Here is a 21,374-nt window from a genome sequence, read left to right on the forward strand (position 1 = left end):
CCGCACAGAGCACACAGCTTGAGGGAGAACATGACTAAAGACAAGGGGAGACATACAATTAATACACAGGCTGTTGATTAGGGGAAATGGAGACACATGGGAACGCAGCTGAACTGAATCTGACTAATGAGGAGGCAAAACTAAACATTATGCACATGGGATAACGGACTATTAAATGAAACAGGAAGTAACAAACACTGAGACCCAGACTAAAATATATGAACTTGACAGAACTGTCAGGGTTTTGTCAGGGACACGACTGTAGAGACAGAGCGTTAAAGAGGGAGAGAAGAATGACTTCCAGGAGACACTGAGAACAAGACACAGAGATGAAACTAGGACACGAAAGGGAATTAACATAATTAAACAAGAAACCATTAACTAGGAAAATAAATAAAACTCAGAGGCACTAGGAAAGTAGAGCATAAACAGAAGCTTATGGAACTCAAACAGAAGTCTTATCTTAACCCAAAATAAACCTAAAGACCAAGAGAAAGAGAACTGAACTATAATAGAAAGATAATCCAAACAAGAAAACCGCAAAACATTCTGAAAACGCAAAAACCTTGGGCCAGCAACCAGGAACCATGACAGTTAATATAATTTAAAACTAACACCGCCTTCAGTTCTTCATGGTAATGGTGCCAAATCAGATTTTGTCATTTAACACTAAAGACAATTTTTTAAACAATTTAATGTTTATTTCTTAGTTTCTTTCTATAACTAGAACTGCAAGTTAAGCAACAAGGAAAAGAGAAGAGAGTTACTGTCTGTAACAGTAACAGGTTAAAAAATGTATTATTAAAAATTGATAAATATAACATAACTAAATGCATTCTATCAAAATGGAATATATCTGTGTGATGTTTTGAATATAGGACTACCTATGAATACAATCTGTGACTGTGTGTCATTTGTTTTTCTTGCTGTATTGTTATTGTAAGGTTCTGAATGTATTAAAACTAACATAATGACAAACATTAAACATATCATAACATAATCTTCATTTAAAACTGTTTTAAAGAACTATGCTGTAAATAAAATGAAAGCAAAAACTGAAAATATTTTTTTAGCTATTAGAAAATGCACAATTATAATAACTTTGCTTCTCCGTTTCATGGTGAAAAGTGAGCCAAAACACTCCCAACTCTTGCTGTGCATATATACTGCCACCCAGTGGCCAGCACTGTACCTATATGCTCAAACAGGTTTGAAATAAAGCCTGGCCATTTAGATCACACAATACACAAAAAATAAATACAAAAGTTGTTAACGAATAACAAATGCAGGTGATTTACAACAAACCATGGAGACACATTAAAAGGTGTGAAGAGTATAAAAATGTCTTCACAGTCTAAATCCAGTTGAACACTGGAACAATGGATGGTTTGTATATTTGTGGATTGGTACTCATTGCAATGTATGTTTATTTGATATTTGTTCCAGTTATACAAAGCATCTATGCTATTTGAGGCAATTCGTCATGAGATGCAGCACAGTATGGATTACAAGCTCTCCCTGTTTGATCTGCAAACCAGTTCGTACCAGGCTCTCCAGAGAGTCCTCGTCAGCTTAGGTGACAGAACTGGCCTCTTGACCTGTTGTGTTGTTTCTTTGTGGCATAAATTACTGTACATCACTTTGTATGTTAGCTGTTCTCATTTTTGCATCTTATACATTGGTCTCTGTTAATAAGGCACAAATTATCACCTAATGTCTGATAGTTGTATTTCTTTATCAATGCTACCAGAATAAAGAGTCTGCTCTTTCAGATCTGCTCCTTTTTAACTCACAGCTCCACATGTTCCTATTCTTTCAGGCCGGCACGATGAGGCACTAGCTATAGCTGAGCGAGGGCGCACACGTGCCTTTGCTGATCTCCTAGTGGAACGCCAGAAAGGAAGTCAGCAAGCAGCGAGCACTGACCCTTACATCCCGGTCACCATAGAACACATCCTGGAAACAGTCAACAGTCAGAGGGCCATGGTTCTCTACTATTCTCTGGCAGAAGGCTTTCTGTACAGCTGGCTAATATCTCCAAGCACAGGTTCACTGCCACGCTTACACAAACTTAAGCTGATCGGTTTTATAAAATTACTGAAGATGCTTTTTTCATTCAGATTCAGAGTCGTAGGCTGACAAAGTTGCCTTTAGGAACATGGAGCATCACTTTTCTGGTTGGGAAGGAGCCTGAGGCTGCTCCCTTTAGCTATCTCCATCTCACCCTATTCCTACCATCATCTTCTATACTCAGACCTCTTACGTGACAATATTAAACCTCTCCAGTGATCTACCTCTGTGGTCTTCCTGGCAGCTCCATCTTCAAAGTCATTTATCCAATATATCCACTATTCCTCCTCTTCACATGTCCAACCATTCCAACCTTCCCTCTCTCCAAACTGCTCAACCTGAGCTGTCTCTCTGATGTACTCATTTGTAATGTTGTCCATCCTGGTCACTACCAGTTAAAATCTTAACATCTTAAATTTAGTCAGCTTGACCTCTGCCCCATGTCTTTTTGTAAGTGCTACTGTCTGCAAGCCATACATTATAGCAGGCCTCACTATCCTCCTATAAACCTTTTCTTTCTGCCTGACACACATCTCCAGCCACTCCATCCTGCCTCTAACCCTTTCCACTCTTCATCCTCTTCATAGTTACCCTCACTACCTCCTTACTAATCCTCTGCACTTTGTGATTCAAGTAGCCTAAGCTGATGCATGAGGCTACCCTCAGTGATAGATGGTGAGAAGAAATGGGTATATTTGCATACTTGTCGCTTGGTGCCTGTACGCTCAGGTTTTCCTTAGGGGATAGGATTGTTTCTTTCTTGCACCTTCCAACAGTTCAGTGTGCCTGGCTTCCTTAGAGTCCCTGTATCTGCTGGGGACTCCACTGTTATACTGGAGTACATTGAAAGAAATGGCCTACTCAATGTAACCCAAGGACTGGTCTGTCCTGAACACCTGGTTTGAGTATAATGGTGTCCATTAGTACACTTAACACAGGATGCTCTAGTATGCAAGTTCATGATTGATTTCGTAATTATATTATCAGATCTCTGTCCACATGTCTTGGATACTCGGGTAAAGATAATATCAGAGCATTCAAGCGATCACTACTTGGTACTGAGTTGGATCAGGTCTCACGTGTGATGGGGATGATGCTGGACAGGCCTGATGTCCCCAGATGTGTAGTGACGATGCAGTGGGAGTGTCTGGCAGAGGCCCTGGTCTGTGAGATCTTCTACTCCCACCTCCAGCAGAACTTTTACAGCACACTAAGTGAGGCTGGAGACACTGAGTCAGAGTGGACCATGTTCCGTCCCTCCGTTACTGAGAGTTTGGAGATGAGAAAAGACGTTCAGATATTTCTGTGCTTTTTTTCTAAAATAGTTGTAAATAAAATGTCCCATATTTTTAAAGGGATTAATAGGTGCATAATTATAAATGTACTGATACTGGTGTCCACTTCCAATTAAGTCAATAATCATGATTAAGTAATGCTTTAATGAGAAGTATGAAATTCAGGTTTGCAAAATCATTTGGAATTGGTCTTAACACAGCTGTTGTAGAAAGGGATTCATGTTTCCATGGGCCTGAAGAACTTTTCAGTTTAGTCATCAATAACATTTAAGTAATATGACTACAGTAGTCTGTAATGGACTGGATCTATATGCACTTTTCAAGGCTTATTGATTACTTAAAGCACTGCATGCATGCAGCTTTTATAATTATCACACACACTCTACCACCCGTCCTACACCCATTCCAATGGGATGGGAAGGCATAAGAGCATGTATAAATGTTAAAAAAAAAAAAAGCAGGGATTATATCTTTGGTATAAAAAAAACAGAGTTGTACTATCTGTGTTGTACTATGAGTTTTCATAACTGCTGTGGCATGGGATACTGAGATGTAGTGATGTTGTCATGACTTCAGTGGGAATTCATTTAAGTTCTGTGAGACAAAACCAAAAAGGGTCTTGACTGAGACGATCATCCTTAAGGTCTTTGTAATGCTAGGGTGACATATACCACTAATTCTCTTCAAAGGGTGAACACTTTTTGCAGTCTTTCCTCCAGGGCTACCTGCAGGCTGAAATGTCACTTATATCTACATATATCAGATATGACATTTGAGGAAATTTATACTGCAAAGATGATCACTCTTTGGCTGCATGGCTTTTCCTCTAAGGGGACCCTTAAGAAACAACGACGGAAGCACCATTTAGTGTCTGCACTACATACTGCCACACACACACACACACACATGCTGACAAATGGGCACACACATAGTGCTGTAACCTGCTTATGTTTTTCCTGAAATGTTACAGGTATCGTGAAGTTTAATGAGGTGTATCTTGGAGAAGCAGGACTGGAGGTGTCTGAGTTCAAGGATGGTAGTGGGAGCCCACAAAGTGGAGAAGGAGCTGTTGGAGGTTCCCTTTCTCTGGAGCAATACATCCACAATGCTAGAGAGGCTCTGGGAGTGGATAGTCATTATAACAGGTAGTGCCACCTTTGATAGATGCCAGTGAATGATTGTTACCAGCACCTTTTAACTCAATGAAGTATTTTCTTTATGCCTCATACTGCTGACATAACTTTGTAGCTGACAGTGACAACTTTATTCCATTAAACAGGTTAATGGAGCGTAATGCAGATATTTCATGGTCTCATGAGCATATGTTTAAGCCTTTCCACGAGGCTGATGTTCAAAGTTTTGTGACATGTCTTAAATCCCTGTCTGACTACTAGCACACATACAAAGAAAAATTACGTGGTTGACCAGTTGTGTTGAGCTTAACAACTATGGTAAATATGTTATTAATCACTATAGATGCATTTTCAATCTGTATTTCCCTCTGTGTATAGTACATTTTACATATCTGAAGAAAGGATAGGCTTCCAGGCAGAGTCTAGCAGTATCCAAGAGAAAGACTGTCAGCCCAGAAAACACAGGCATAAAAAAAATAATGAAAAACCTCTAATCTGGTCAAAATTGTTTCATTGGTGTGCTAAACTGTGGAACTGTTTTTAAGATCATTGTTATTAAGTCACCCTATGGTAATGTGGTACATGTCATTGTCTACAGAAGATAAATCTCAGTTATTGTAGAGATATGACTTTTCTGTCTGGGGCTAGCATGGTTAATATTTGAGGCTTTGGATGATTTGTCTTGACATTAGCTTGATGGACTCCAATTACATTTTATACAAAGAAAGAGTCAGACTGACTTTGGAGACATTGACTTTTTTTGTAGGCTTACCATGTGTTTGACATTTGAGGCTTAGAGTTAATCGGGCAATCCAAGATTTCCATGAAGTTCTGTACAAACTTTTGGAATAGATTGTAGGTGAACCTTCTCTCATTTAAACAAAAGTGAGCAAAACATGATAGAGAAGACGCATGCTTTGTGTCTGTCTTCCTTTTTTCCTGCTCTCTCCTGCCAGTTTTCTCTATTCTCAATTATACTGCCCACAACTCTCAGGCCTTGGTTGGCATAGCTGGATGACTTTGTAAATCACTACCATGTGTTGTGCCAGCAAATGTTCCCCCATACAAACTGCATCTCAACTTACTGTGAAAACCACTGCAGTGGAGTCACTGCAGCCAGCAGATTCACTACTTCTGGTGTGTGTGTGTGTGTGTGTGTGTGTGTGTGTGTGTGTGTGTGTGTGTGTGTGTGTGTGTGTGTGTGTGTGTGTGTGTGTGTGTGTGTGTGTGTGTGTGTGTGTTGATATTGTGGTGATTCACGCTGTTGTGTGTGGTTTATTATGAGTCCCACTCATCTAAGCATGACAAGTTTTTGCAGATACACAGCATAAAAATGTTTTCCAAACCACTAGTAGCACTTTACTGCCCTTTAGCATGTATCCAGGTATCAGAAACTGCTATTACCTTCCTGAGTGTGTAAAATCTACAGCCAGAGGATTCCATAAAAAGTTATTTTAATTCCAAGTCATCGCTCTATCACATACTGCTCCAGTAATTAATTACTACTTGTTTCTTCCTTTTGTACATTTTCCTAAGATTGTCAGTTCATTCATCAGTCTGAAACAAACTACTTTCTTCTCTCCCTTTAAGACCGCCCTCTTTTTAAGCCTGCCTTCTTTTGATTGGCTTCTGCTTGTAAACAGAATGTTTGACCATACTTATGCTTTTGAGTTGACACTGTTAGAGATATATGCATGCACCTAGCATTTTGGTTGCAATCTTTAGACAATGCTGTATAATAGAACAATTATGTATCACTGTCTCTATTGCCATTTTGCAGAGTCTTCTCAAGTAGTGAGACAGAGAGTGAAGCTGGAGATCTGTTGGAGCAGCAGTTTGAGGAGCTGAACAAAAAACTCATCTCTGCCACAGACCCTACAGGCTATCTCCACATGGTGTCCAGAAATAATCTCTTCAACAGGTTTGACTCAGAGTTCTTGTAAACTGCGAGAGTATATTGGCTATATGTCCAGAGGGTGCTACTTTAGGTTTAGCTCTGACTTTACTTAACTTCACTGCATAGTGAGTTGGTACTAGTTGCATCTCCTCTACTACATTATTAGCAACAAGCTTTTTTCAATTTATCTTACATTGAGAGATTTGGCCAAACTAAAAGCTAACTAGTGGCTAACCAAAAATGCAAAACAAGAAAAAGAAAAAGCCCAAAGTTCTAATTTTAATTCCAAAACAGATGATAGACAGGCAATGGGGAAAATAAAACAGGTAAAGAATAACCAAGTTCATGAATCATAGCAAAAGGTCATAAACAAGGACCACAAGAAACTGCTGGATCACTTGGCTCCAAAGAAAACAGGACAGTCTATGAAGTGTGAACTAACGGACAGGAGGTGTGCATGTATACTGTACATTGGGAAGGCTGGCTGGATAACTGGACACAGGCAAGACAAATTCGAATCAAGTCAGTACCCCAGACGATTACTAAGAAGGGACAAATGATAACGACAGGAAGTGAACCTGACATAAGTCCAAAATGACCAAGAATAACTCAATAATACAGTATTTAAACAGAAATCTACAACTATGAGAAGTCCATTTTTCACAACTTTTTTTTCCCACTACATTTAAACATAACACAAACTCTACAAGGTGTTGCTACACAACGAATAATTTAAACATTTAAAACATTTTGAAAGATGCAGTGAAAAATCGGATCTAATTGGAAACTAAACAGATCATCATGATACAAAATATGGGCACAAAATATTGCAGTTGCAGTCATAATACAAAGGTCTTCATAGGATTAGATACATTTAACTTGTAAGAAGCTGTATGCATAGGAACTTGAAGGGAAACAAAAACATTGCAAATATGTTTTTATAGTTACTTGAATTTGCAAAACTTCTGTTCATTGTGACAAAAAAGGAAATGTTAAACTATAACACATTACTCAAAATCCTGATGAGCAAGTTAGCAAGCTAACATTACCATTCAGTTAATATCACCAGTGCTTAAGTAGAGCTTCATAGAGCTGCATGACTATAACATCATCATGATTATAGGTTCATAGCTGTTTTCAAACAGGATAACTATATGTTGGAGTGTATTACATTTCTTGTGTATTTCTGCCTCTAATAGAAGCTGTCAGAGCATGACGAGTCTGTACAGTACCACTGTATCTCCAGTAAAGGACGGCTTATCTTCTCCCCTCTTCAGACCAAGTAACACTGGCAAACCTCCTCTGCGGGCCCTTTATGACTTGCTCATAGCGCCAATGGAAGGGGTATGTATGTGTGTCTCCAAGGAAAGACTTATATTTCAATTCACGATTTGAATTTGTCTTCTTTATGGTTTTTCACACAAATCTGTGTGTTACGATTGCCCTCCACCTCTCTCTATACAGGGCCTGATGCACAGTAGTGGACCCGTGGGTAGACACAGACAACTTGTGTTAGTTCTGGAGGGAGAATTATACCTAATTCCATTTGCCTTGCTCAAAGGCAGCTCCTCTAATGAGTACCTGTATGAAAGGTTCAGTCTAATTTCTGTACCTTCTTTAGCCAGCCTGGGAGCAACAATAAAGGTAAGTCATTTTGGTACCCTTTGATTTCTGATAATCGATGTAAAGTAACATATATTGTATTTGTCAAACTATTCCGACATATGTGTTTATTCAATTAATTATTTAAAATATTTATTGCTTATTATAATATTTCTGTATCAAATGTGTTCAAACTGCAGCCTCATGCTCGACGCAGTGGACACTTATTTTGTCCAGATGGAGGCTCAATGGCTGCAGTGGTCGGTGCACCTCATTTGCCACCGAGTGTCATGGACCGTTGGCTATGGGGGCCCTTACCCTCAGCCCAAGAGGAAGCCCTGTGGCTGGGAGAGCAGCTGGGATGTCATCCCCTAACGGGAGCCAATGCCACAAAGGATCGCATTTTAGCAGCTCTGAGTCAAGCAGAGTGTGTTCACTTTGCCACACATATATCTTGGAAGCTTGCAGCTTTGGTCCTTGCCCCTAGCCAAGAGCATGCTGGAGGAGATGGGGCAGGTGGCCGACCAAAGGAGAAATCACCCCGCAGGATGTCAGTGTCAGGCGAAGCAGCAGATCAGGGTGGAAAAGTGAAGGGTTTGTTTTCAAAGAGCAGCCCAGAGAGACTCAGAGGAGCAGATGAAAGGAGTGAGGATGGTGAAAGTGTGTGTGAGGTAGAGAGTATCTGTGATAGTCCACCACTTCAAGATTTCCTTCTTACTGCTGCTGATATACTGGACCTTTGTCTGACTGTCAAACTGGTGGTCCTGAGGTATAACTATTCACAGATTTGGTTTTTTACACAGGCTTTTCTTAGCTTTTGACTGTCCCATGTAACTCTTTGACCCTTTGCCACCTCAGGTTGTACCCAGAGTCCGGCAGCAAGGTAACAGCAGATGGAGTTGTGGGGTTGACTCGAGCGTTCTTGGCTGCAGGGGTCCAGTGTGTGTGTGTCTCTTTGTGGCCTGTGCCAGTAGCTGCCTCTAAACTGTTCACACACACCTTCTACACAGCTCTTCACAATGGGACCAAAGCCAGTGCAGCTCTGACAGAAGCCATGAAGACACTGCAGAGCAGCAAGCACTTCTCACACCCCTCCAACTGGGCTGGTTAGCAAACAATCATTAATGTAAAATACTAAAGCTTGACTCAGTTGCTTTGAGCCACAGCACGCAGACACAAGAGGAGTAGCTGTAAAATATAGTGGAGCATTTATCAGCTAACCAATTTCTTCGTTCAAATGAGCTAAAAGGAACCAATTAGTTTGTACAACTTAGCAATGTCAATGTCTGAGATATGTTAGATGATACGTAAACGCTATAAACTAAAAAAAAGAATAATTGTTGTGGCCACTGTATCCAATATGGCAAGTCTGTTGGGGTGTTACTGGTCAGCAGTGATATGTGTGTTCAAGCAAGGTATGAGAAAGAGCAAACCATGAACTAGAAGTGGGCGGATCAATCCAATTATCGATAGCATTGATACCAATGCTGGTATTGATTTTGGGTCGATACTAGTACAGCAGGATCAACACTTTGTTTCTATTCTTCAAGTTTATTATGTAGCCCACTGTGTTACATAAGTTATTTACTGGCGATGAAAATTTTACCTTAAACATGTCATGCCTATTTTATTCATAACTTACAGCACATTTAAACAACAGAAGCTAACCCAAGGTGCTTTGGAGACGGCTACATTTACATTTCAGAACTCCAAAAAACACAGTTTCAATATGCACGAGAAACCGAAAGATGTGTTTTGTTGTATTTTTTTAGGTTACATGCTTATTGGCAATGATGTAAAGCTGAACAGTCCCATGTCACTGGTTGGCCAAGCCCTGGTAGAGATCCTTCAGTACCCAGAGAGGGCCAGGGATGCCCTGAGAGTGTTGTTACACTTGGTAAGACTTCTTCAAACTTTGCAGTCTCGCTTTCTCTATTAGTTCTCTATTAGTAAGTTTAAAATTCAAAAGATGAATTTAGATATCAGTTCAATAAAACGACAGCCGATTTGTCATAAATACTACTGGAAAATCTTAAATGAGCATGACTTTAATCACTTTAATTAGAAATGTGGCTTTTATTTTTTGTCAGAGCATCCAAAGATTAACTATTGTAAAGATCACAAATGTGAATACTGGCTTAACTGCTTTTTATAGCAGTTATTTTATGTCATTTAATTAAAGACTGTTGATTGAAAAAAGTTTTTAAAAACCCATATGAAAACATTATGTTAAGTTTAGATAATTCATACTGAGCTATTTTAATGACTTTATGACTTTGCATCAAAGAAGTATTGAACAATAAAGAAAGTCATTACATTCAGCGCAAGGTCTGTGTGAACGTGTTAACCTACTTTGACAGCAAATTGCTTTTTTTCTGCAGTGCTTCTTATCTCTACCCCTCTTGATTTGGGGACATCACTTTCCCTCCATCTAAGGAAAAAGAATTCAAATGTGTTAGCGAGACAGACTGGGGAAACTATACTTAGCTCTCATGAAGATCAATAAAAATCTAATACAGTGAATCATAACTTTAGTTATCATCATCAGACTTCCATCAGAGCATGTTGCCGAAATTTCAGAGTCATTGCGGTTCCAGCATGCTGGTGTTAGCTGATACCTTAGAGCATTATGGTCACGTCTGGCTCTAAATAGCATGGCAGGGGGGTAAAATGCTAACCTAACATTAAAGCCTTAAAGATGCAGAGTCCAGAATGATGTCAGTGAGTGCTGCCATTGTGGCTACGGTCCTCTTTTATGGAATAAAGTGCAGTATGAATGTGTGAATGAGGCTTGTAGTAGAGCTTAGACTAGAAAACTGCTGTATAAATATCACTCCACAATCCACGCACAGAGATCTGAGGTATCAATGAGAAATGGTAAAGCTATTTTCTGGTGAATTCTGGAATTAAAATGCTTCTTAAGGAAGCACCCATGATTGTGTTCAACACAAAGAAAACATCTTGATTGCTAATGAAATGCATGATTATCAATCAAGATGTTTTTTTTTAATTTTCTTTCAGTTTTGTCCTGTCCAGAAAATGTTAAATTGTTTGTGAATGGCACCTCAAAACACATTTTTCCCACATCTGAACATTCCAGTCTGATTAAATAACACAATTTGTGCCTGTTTCTGTCCACAGGTTGAGAAATCACTACAGCGCATTCAGAGTGGCCAGTGTAACCCAATGTACACATCGCAGCAAAGTGTGGAGAATAAGGTCTGTGTGTTGGTCTTTACTTCTCCTTCTCTTTAAATGTCAACCTTTGTGTATTCTCTGTTCATGTCCACATGTCTCCTCTGTGCTGGGTAAGGTCGGCGGGGTGCCTGGGTGGCAGGCCCTACTCTCTGCAGTGGGTTTTCGGTTGGACTTCTCTGGTAGTGTTGCTGGACTCCCTGCGGCAGTTTTTTTTCCTATGTCAGATCCTGGGGATCGACTGCAGCAGTGCAGTACCACTCTACAGTCACTGCTTGGTAACAGAGTTTTTCCATTATTCAAAACATCTCCTATGTCAGTCATACTGATAAAATCATATTTGTTTAATGTACAGTATCTCACAAAAGTGAGTACAACCCTCACATTTTTGTAAAAATGTTATTATATCTTTTCATGGGACAACACTGAAGATATGACACTTTGATATAATGCAAAGTACTCAGTGTACAGCTTGTACAACAGTGTAAATTTGCTGTCCCCTCTAAATAATTTAACACACAGCCATTATTGCCTTTACATTGTATCAAACTATCATATCTTCAGTGTTGTCCCATGAAAAGATGTAACGAAATATTTACAAAAATGTGAGGGGTGTACTCACTTTTGCAAGATACCCTATATTAGCAAGAGAATAATTCAGATTATATTTTTATTTCAACTTATAGCTCTTTTGTAAAATGTTACACTAGGTTGTATTAGTTGTTCGTGATCAAGATATGACAGTGCTATAGAAATTTCTGATTAACTTTCTGTGCATCCCCAGGTCTTACTCCTCCAGCCTTACAGGCACTCTGTAAGCTGGTCACAGCATCTGAGGCTGGAGAACAGCTCATTCATAAGGTACTATCATGTTGGACAGGTGGTCATGACAGTGGTTGAAGAACTACGCACATCAAAAAATAAGATCTCCCTCCACCACCTGTTTTTATTCTTGGCCTTTACCTAAGTAACGTTGAGAGTTCCAAGCTCAAAAAGCTGGGGGATGGTATTATTGTGTTGCTTAAACTTGGGTGCTCTACCAGAGGCCTCGGAGTTTGGTTGTTCTATTTTAGCTGTACCAGGGGCTGAAGGACCAACTGGTGCAGATGCACTCTTCTGAACAGAGACCTCTGTTTTGGGGTTACAGCTCCTAATGTTTCTATTACCATTGGGACAACTTTGGACTTTACCTTCCACATCTACTCCAGTTTCTCCTCCTGGCCCTGGTAACTCTCTATTTTCTTGTGGCCCTTCTTCCCAGTGTTGCTGTCCACCACTATGTCATGTTGGTTGGCCAGTAGCTGCTTGTCTGTCTGGAACTCAAAGTCCGACATGACCATACCCCTATTATTCTTAACCACCTTTGCAGTGCCTCCCCCCCCCCTCCCCCCATCTGAAAGTGGGGACTTTTAGTCCATATGCAGCTCAGATGTTCCTGTACACTATTCAAGGCACTGAGTCATAGGCTGAGTCTTATGGTCAATCCAGGCAGAGCTCCAGTCGGCTTGCCTGATCTTAGAGTCCTGGTGTAAAAACAGCAATTCTGTCATTGTAGGTAGCTAAGCGTCATCTAGTTCACTTCCAATGCTTCTTCTATCAGGGTCGGCTCATTGTGTCCACACTGCTCACTCATTCCCACTGGGTTGTAGCCTCTCAACCTCTAGCTTTGATAGTAACTGTGTTCTACTGATGTTGCACCATTAATTGATGCCCTGAGCTATTAGGTGCTTCTTAGTCAGTGAGGATGTTATATTTCTATTCATCCATAGTTCCCACATGCATTGCATATATACAGAAAGAGAGAGATTTCCATTTTTTTCCATAACTGTAGGGAAGTAAAATTTACTGAATATGGTTAGTAATCTAGTTCATTTGCATGACTGCTTTCTGCAAACACACTCAACACTGCATGCATTGTTGTTTCCCAACCCTAGCATGCATCTGGTCAGCATGGTCATGAGATATTCTGCACACTTGTCTTTTAACCACTCATAACTAAAACAGATTGCTTGTATAGCTAGTTGGTAAAGTGCAGAGCACCCCCCACTCTTCACTCTAATTTTTCATTTTGCAGTCATTTGTTTGGTTTCATCATTCTTTGCTTGCTGTAGCCCTCCATAAATACTATATGGGTATCATCAAGAATTGCCTGCATAAGCACATCATCATTCATGCATGGCTGAGAATACAGTAATTCAAACACAACAATTACACAAAAATAAATAACTAAAGTTCTGTTTCTTCTTCTGTCATACACACCTCACAAAGGCAGTTAAAAGTGTGGCAGGAATGGTAAGTGTTTCATGATGAAACTTCTGGCTTGAGTTCAAAAGTACAACACTCGTCAAAGCAGGCACAAACACATTCAGACACTAAGATGTTTTATTTGAATATTCTTTGTGAAGTGCGTGCTTTATCTGTCCTTGTTTATTGAGAATTGTTGATTTACACTGGAGTATTTTTATTTAATACAATCCTTATATGTTCTCAAATGTGAGGTAATAAATAAGTTAAAAACTGAAAAAGTATAAACACTCATCCAGCACTCCAGTCATTATATCTTCTTTCCTCTCCATAGCTTCACCAAGTGTTGGTTCAGTTGCAGTCAGGCGACAAAGAGCAAGACTTTCCACTGGCTCCCATTCAAGTGTCAATTAGTGTGCAGCTCTGGAGGCTGCCAGGCTGCCACGAGTTCCTGGCTGCACTGGGTGAGTCATCCTTAAAAGAAACTTAGTTTCACATTTTTTTTTATACCTCCTTGTCAGTGATCTACTGCATCACCCATGTCAGTTGTAAGTAAAGAAAATGTCGGTAAAAACTAGCACAGAGCAAAAAATTATGTTATAATATTCAGAACATATTGAAACACATCTATATGCATTGAGCTTCTGATTAAGGTTCTTTTATAGTGTTGTTTCTTGGTTTACATTGTAAATACTTTTGTTTATCCTTTTCCATCTGTCTTTGATGCTTATATGTCTACTTATTTTCCTGTTTGTCTTTGTGTGAGCTTTCATATCACCTACTGAACACCCCTTATCAGACACTTTTGCTTTTTACTGAATTATGTTTGTGAGAAAGGACTCAAGCTCTACAGTTAGTATGTTAAATGATAAAGTTCTTTGTAATGAATTGGAAAAACACTGAACATATATGGCTTGTTTGGAAGGGTTGTCAGAAGAAAGCCTTCTCTCTCTAAAAAGAACATGACAGCATGGCTGTTTTATTGCATCTGAACAAATAAAATAAAAAATCTGGAACAATGTCCTTTGCACAGACAAGAGCAAAGTGGAGATGTTTAGCATTAAAGAAAAGCACCACCTTCAGCAAAAACCGAACACACCATATTAGCACAAACGCCTCATACCACCATCTGTCAAATAGTCAAAGTCAAATTTATTTATATAGCACATTTAAAACAACAAATGTTGACCAAGGTGCTGTACAATTAAGGTAATCAAAAGAAATAAAAACATCGGGAGACATGATAAAAGTTAAGAAAAAGAATAATAAAATTAGAAGATTTGAGTAAGAATAAGAAAAATAAAAGTAATACAAACTCCATCCATCCATCCATCTTCATCCGCTTTGTCCGGGGCCGGGTCGCGGGGGCAGCAGCCTAAGCAAAGAGGCCCAGACCTCCCTCTCCCCAGCCACCTCCTCCAGCTTGTCCGGGGGAATACCAAGGCGTTCCCAGGCCAGCCGAGAGATATAATCTCTCCAGCGTGTCCTGGGTCTGCCCCGGGGCCTCCTCCCGGTGGGACATGCCTGGAACACCTCACCCAGGAGGCGCCTTGTCAGATGCCCGAACCACCTCAGCTGGCTCCTTTCGATACAAACTCATTTTGATTTAAAAGCCATGGAGTAAAAGTCGGTTTTCAGACAGGTTTTAAAAGTGTCCAATGTTGGGGAGGTCCTGCAGTTTGTTCCATAATTTAGGAGCAGTCATGGCAAAGGCCCGATCTCTGTGCTTTAATCAGCCAGCAGCAATTGATCCGCAGACCTTGCAGGAGTGTACCAATTTAAAAGATCAGAAAGGTATGAGGGTGCTAACCCCTGCAATACCTTAAAAACAAATAATAAAATCCTAAACCTAATTCTAAAACTAACTGGCAGCCAGTGTAATGATGCCAGTATGGGGGATATGTGTTCTCGCTTGCGTGTGCCAGTTAGTAACTGTGCTGCAGGGTTTTGGACCAGCTGTAGACAGCTAACTGATGACAGACTAATACCAGAGTAAAGACTATTACAGTAGTCGAGGTGAGATGAAATGAAGGCATGGATAGCTCTCTCAAAGTCTCTAAAACAGAGAAATGGCTTCACTTTAGCAAGTAGCCGAAGATGAAAGAAACTGATTTGATTACAGCATTAATCTGTTTGTCAAACGTTAGATTAGAGTCAAAGATAACTCCTAGGTTCCTCGCAGAAGGTTTTTTATAAATTTCTAAGGGGCCAAAGTTGCAGTGGTCACAGGAACTAAACACAATCACCTCTGCTTTCTGTTCATTTAGGTTAAGAAAGTTTAAAGTCATCCATGCCTTAACATCCTTTTTAAAAAATAAACCCATAGGGAGCATATAAATTGAAAAGAGAACTGGGCCAAGAATGGACCCCTGGGGGACCCCACAAGAAAGTGGGTTTTTTGAGGATGATGTATCCCCCAATCTAACAGAAAAGCATTGGTTGGACAGGTAAGATTTAAACCACTCCAATGCAGTCCCTTCGATTCCGACAGTGTTCAAGCCGAGAGATAAGAATCCTATGATCTACGGTCAAAGGCAGCACTGAGGTCTCATAGTATTGAAATGGCAGGATCTCCCGAGTCAGTAAAAGTTAAAAGGTCATTAAAAACTTTTAAAAGAGCAGTTTCAGTGCTGTGGTGTGCTTTAAAACCAGACTGAAATACTTCACTAATGCCATTTTTATATAGAAAGTTGTGGCGCTGAAGAAGGACTAGGACTTTAGAAAGAAAAGACAATTTAGAAATTGGTCTGTAGTTGGATAAAATTGCTGGATCCATGTTTTGTTTTTTAAGAATAGGTTCCACCACAGTATGTTTAAAGTCAGCAGGGACTCACCCGGACTGAAGACTGCTATTGACAATAGACAGCAAACTCATGCCCACAGTGTCAAAAACATCAGCACTTTAATGACGTTAAATAGTGCTTACCAAAGCAATTTGAGGAAAATGAACGAACATCTGTGGATTGATTCCAAACGGTTCTCATGTTTCCTCATTTTTCCAATCTTGTCATTTAGGAATATGTTGGGTGCCAGGAAGCGTAACATGTTGACGATTTGACACCTAGCGTAAAATATTACGCCTCGAGAGTGAGAACGTGTTGTTTATATAGATTTTAGAGCCGTGTATACTCAAATCCAGATTATATCTTTTTCAGACAAGCCTCTGAATATTTCAGCAAGACAATGCTAAGACGCATACCGCAATTATAATGAACCCATGCTGTACAACGAACCATTGCTGTTGTACAATATGGCCAGGTGATGAACTGGCCTGTTTGCAATCCAGATTTTTGATCACCTGCAAACATCTGGCGTATCAAATGAAAAATACAACAACTGAACAACCAGCTGTTAAGTAGCTAGATTCATACATCAGACAAGACAACAGTCCACTCCAAAAATCCAGTAGCTGGTCTCTTCAGTTCCCAGACGTTTACAGACTGTTGTCAAAAGAAGAGAGTGGTAAACATGGACCTATTTCAACATTTTTTTTTTTTAGACGTGTTACTACCATCAAATTCATGCCCATGCTAATATGTTTCTTTAGATGGTACTGTACATTTTCTCAATTTAAACAATTGATATTTTTTTGTGTTCTATTGTGAATACATTATGGGTATACGAGATTTGTAAATCCTTGCATTCAGTTTTTATTCACATTTTCACAGCATCCCAACATTTTTGGGAATTGGTGGTTATATAGAATCATCATACTCATTTTGTAATCTAAAATGAATTAATAAAGTAACTAACTACTTTAGCAGTGAAGAACATAAAGCTTACTATTTGTCACTGAAGTACTCAGATTTGGCTTTTGGCTGGATTTTGTGCTCTGTCTTTGTCAGGTTTTGACCTTTGTGAAGTTGGTCAGGAGGAAGTGGTGCTGAAGACTGGAAAACAGGCCAGCAGACGCATCATGCATTTTGCCCTTCAGTCTCTTCTAGCACTGTTTGGTAAAAATAAGTTATGACTTTGGACTTTCTCTTTTACTAAATCTTTCCCAATTTTCAACAAATTTTTCAAATCTCTCTCTCTCTCTCTCTCTTTTTAATCAGACTCAACAGAGCTTCCCAAGAGACTTAGCATAGACAGTTCATCCTCCCTGGAGTCTTTGTCCTCCTCCCAGTCAGCCTCCCAGCCACACTCTTTACCCCTTTCCTTAGGTTGCTACCCACCTCAACCCTCGATTTTGCCCCCCATGTGCCCTGACAGCCTTTCCTGCGATGCCATCTCAGTGTACAGCCTCAGCTCCCTTGCCTCATCTCTCAGTTTCCTGTCTAGACCTGAGCCTGCAGGAAGTGACATCATCAGCCAGCGCTCACATCAACAGCCAGAGAAGCCTTGTCAAGGCGCGGGCCTCTACACCCATTCAGGTGGTGTATCAAGAGGTCGATTGACCAGTAATGGAGGAGTATTATCGGGAGAAGGAGAGGACGAGGAGTATGCGGGGTACTCCATTATAAGCAGTGAGCCATTAGGTCGAGGAGGAAGCGAGTGTGACACTCTGCCTCTACCTGCAGGACATAGATTTGGCAGAGTTGGTGCTGGGAGAGCATCTGCCGGGCGGCATGGGTATCCTCTAACAGTTTCCTCAAAGGGAAGCATCAGCACACCTACATCTCCAATAAAAGCTCCAACGCTGCCACTAACAGTTAAGAATAACCCCAAAGTCAAGAAGGAAATGTAAGTTCAATACTTTTTGTTAAGTCAGAAAGAGTTACTCTTGAACTTCTTTTAAATGTATCTATATGTTTCATTTTCCAGCTCAACTCCTCAGCGGAAAGGAAAAGTCAGCAGCTCTGAGTCAGACCAGTCGAGCACTGAGACAGATAGCACAGTGAAATCCCAAGAGGAAAGGACAGGACCTGCAGGACAACTGGATCCCCAGGAGCTGGCCCAGAAGATCCTGGAGGAGACTGAGAGCCACATGCAAGCTGTGGAGAGCCTGCAGAAGGGAAACCTTAGAGGAAAGACACTGAAGGGAGCTGAGGGCAGAGATGAGTCTCTCAGCAGACAGAAATCGGTGTCCACTCCAACAACCCCAACTTTGACTCCTACAAATGGAGCCCAAGGGTTTCAGCCCTCTGAGACCAGTGCATTTAGCCGACCAACAAGTAGGGCAAGTCTAAAGTCTCCTCTCTCACTCTCTAGTCATCTTTCACCGCTCTCTACCTCTGTCTCAATCCCTCCTCCAACTCGGCCTAAACCACCATCTCGCTCCTCATCACTGCAGAAAATCAGCTCAGTCTACAGCAGCCAAGCTCATTCATCCCCTTCGTTATCTCTCTCAGTAAAAGATCAGGGTTCACCTCTCCCTACAGTCTCCCCAGATGTGCACATACAGGCTCAGCTCAAACTGAAATACCCCAGCTCGCCTTACACTGCCCACATCTCACCTTCACGCTCTCCTGCTGACAGTGCTCCATCCCCAGCCCTTTCCTATTCCTCCGCAGGATCTGTTTCAGCCTCTTCTAGCCCAGCAATCACCCCTAAGCTGCATCAATCCAAACAGGATAGCAAAATCCAGGCAATCCACAATTTAAAAACCTACTGGGCCAACGCCAGCCAGAAACCCAACATGCCATGTCCGGCCAGCTTACTCCGAGGTGAGAATAAAAAAATGAGTACAGTTCAGAAAGATGTTTTGGGTTTGCTGAATCTCTCACCTAGAAATGAGTCTATCAGGAAAAATGTAGGGGAACCTGAAGACCACAACACTGATGACAGACCAAATGTTCACCCAAACCTGGAGGCTAAACCACCTCCATCTCCAGCTGGCCTTCTCACACATTCTAAAGGAGGTGTCAGACTTCCCTCTGGGAATGGCTACAAGTTTCTCTCACCTGGACACTTTTTTCCATCTTCTAAATGTTAAGAATTTGAATATTTAAAGTCCTGAACACAGATTTAGGAGATCAATCTTCTGGTTAATATCGGTGCTTGTTCAATGATAAAATCTGCCCATTTTCAGTGGAAATACAACTACATTTTTAGCAATCCCTGCTGAGTTGCAGGAATGAAAAAGTACTCATTTCATACCGATGGTGATTTTACATGTTACTTTTTTGTGAAGGGATGTAAATGTTTTTGAATGTGATGACTGTGCCTTCTTCTGGAGAGAAATGGAAGGGCATAATAATTAAGAGAAGTGTTGAATCTCTAGCTTTAATTTTGTTTTTATGACTGACTAGAGGGCATGTGTCTCAATGCCTCCATGTACACTGAACAGAAATGCTTTTAACCTGCAGTCTGCTTACTGAATGAACATTTTACATCAGCCTAAATGCTTGCTTTCTTTGTACTGGCCTGGATTCAATCTTGAGTTATTGTTTAATAATTATTGTTTAATGTCATTACTGTTGGTTACTGATGTCATTTATTTTGAGTGTTTTCTAATTATTATTAATATAATCGTCACACAATTTATAAATACAATTAAAACAATGAAGAAGTAAAGACAACTTTTTGATATTTTATGCTAGTTTGGTTTCATGTGTGATTGCCAGCATGGTGCCCAAGTATTTAACTGATTTTATAACATGCAGTTTTGCTCCTTTCTTTGTCTTGCTTTGATCACATACAGCAATGTTCTATAATGAAAAAAATCTTCACACATTCTTTTTACTTATAATAAAAGCAAAATAGTAAATCTAGTTAAAAAAGGGGGGGTAAAGGGAAGAATTGTGAATGTAATTCTTAACGTATTATAAGGATATACTGGATATTTATGAAACCATTTGTAGATACAGATATTAAAAGTGTTTAAAGAGTACAAGCTAACCAGGTGCAATACCGGTACTTGAATTAGTAATAAAAAAAATTAATATTTTCTAAACCACATTATTGCATATTAGACACTTTAAATTAGCCATCATTGTCTTATGTGCTCTTAGGTATTCCAGTACTTTTCGTTAGTAATAGATATTTACTTTGGACTTTTTAATGCAGGGCTTTTGTTTGTACTAAAGTATTTTTATAGTCTATTATGAGTACTTTTACTTCAGCAGCTTATCTTAATAGTTTCTTCACCATTGCTCTACTCTTAACACAGTACAGTAAATATTTATAGAGCTTTTATGATACTTAACAGTAACAAATGTCTTATTGTTCATAGTGTTCTTTTAATTTCCAGTGTTATTTAGAGTTCATGCTAATGCTCTTACAGTGATTCAATTTAGTGCCGTTTTGCAAAATATGAAAAAAATGGCACAGTCGTCAGTGCCTCACAGCAATAAGGTCCTAGGTTCAAATCCAGTCTGTCTGGAGTTTGCACTTTGTCGCCATGTCTCCATGGGTTCTCACCAGGTACTCAGACTTCTTCCTACAGTCCAAAAACATTCACAGGTTAGGTTAATTTGTGATTCTAAATTGGCCAATGGATGTGAGTTTTAGATTGAGTGGTTGTCTGTCTCTCCATATTGGCCCTATTATATATTTGCAACCTATCCAGGATATACCCTGTTAAGGGCTTTGTGCTATGAGATATCAGAATGATTTCCTTATGGCAGCGAGGTTCAATCAGTCTGAGGGAGAAGGAGGTCTGCTGCCTCAGAAATTAGTGGAACAGGTGTGATGGGCTGTACATGATGTAGCAGTTTGTTTAGTGACCTCCTGTCCCTCACTGACTCAAACATCTCCAAATTTTTTACAGCCTTGCGGATGAGTTTGTTGATCCTGCTGGCATCTTTGGCACTCAGGTCCCCCCAGCAGACGACAGCAAAATAGATGGCACTCACTACCACTACGCACAAGTACCTGTATCTGTCCACTGTCCCCACCTACTCACCCATAAGGTTGAATGGCCTAGTCGCAGTTTATTTCCTCCAGAAGTCAACCACCATCTCTTTTGTCTTGTTGACATTCAGAAGGAGTCTGAATGTCCTGCCCACCCTTAATACACCCAACTAATGCAGTGTCTTCTGAGAGACAGTTACCAAT

General features: G+C 40.2%; 1 protein-coding gene across 2 annotated transcripts in view; it reads left to right on the forward strand.

The window, feature by feature from the left end:
- Positions 1-20,019, forward strand: part of ttc28 (tetratricopeptide repeat domain 28) — a 162,539-nt gene extending 142,520 nt beyond the window's left edge. The window contains exons 19-34 of one of the 2 annotated variants that reach the window (XM_024803208.2): positions 1,447-1,576; positions 1,820-2,047; positions 4,336-4,510; positions 6,279-6,419; positions 7,595-7,739; positions 7,860-8,039; positions 8,198-8,766; positions 8,856-9,103; positions 9,770-9,894; positions 11,139-11,216; positions 11,311-11,470; positions 11,977-12,053; positions 13,771-13,900; positions 17,282-17,389; positions 17,492-18,119; positions 18,201-20,019. In XM_024803208.2, coding sequence (XP_024658976.2) covers positions 1,447-1,576; positions 1,820-2,047; positions 4,336-4,510; positions 6,279-6,419; positions 7,595-7,739; positions 7,860-8,039; positions 8,198-8,766; positions 8,856-9,103; positions 9,770-9,894; positions 11,139-11,216; positions 11,311-11,470; positions 11,977-12,053; positions 13,771-13,900; positions 17,282-17,389; positions 17,492-18,119; positions 18,201-19,311 — 4,233 coding nt within the window. In that variant the 3' untranslated portion in view covers positions 19,312-20,019. The remainder of the gene's footprint in view (positions 1-1,446; positions 1,577-1,819; positions 2,048-4,335; positions 4,511-6,278; positions 6,420-7,594; positions 7,740-7,859; positions 8,040-8,197; positions 8,767-8,855; positions 9,104-9,769; positions 9,895-11,138; positions 11,217-11,310; positions 11,471-11,976; positions 12,054-13,770; positions 13,901-17,281; positions 17,390-17,491; positions 18,120-18,200) is intronic. The other variant, XM_076886758.1, reaches the window with a different exon arrangement.
- The last annotated feature ends 1,355 nt before the right edge of the window (positions 20,020-21,374 follow it).

Source organism: Maylandia zebra, linkage group LG7 (genome assembly GCF_041146795.1).
Source record: "Maylandia zebra isolate NMK-2024a linkage group LG7, Mzebra_GT3a, whole genome shotgun sequence".
NCBI lineage: Eukaryota > Metazoa > Chordata > Actinopteri > Cichliformes > Cichlidae > Maylandia > Maylandia zebra.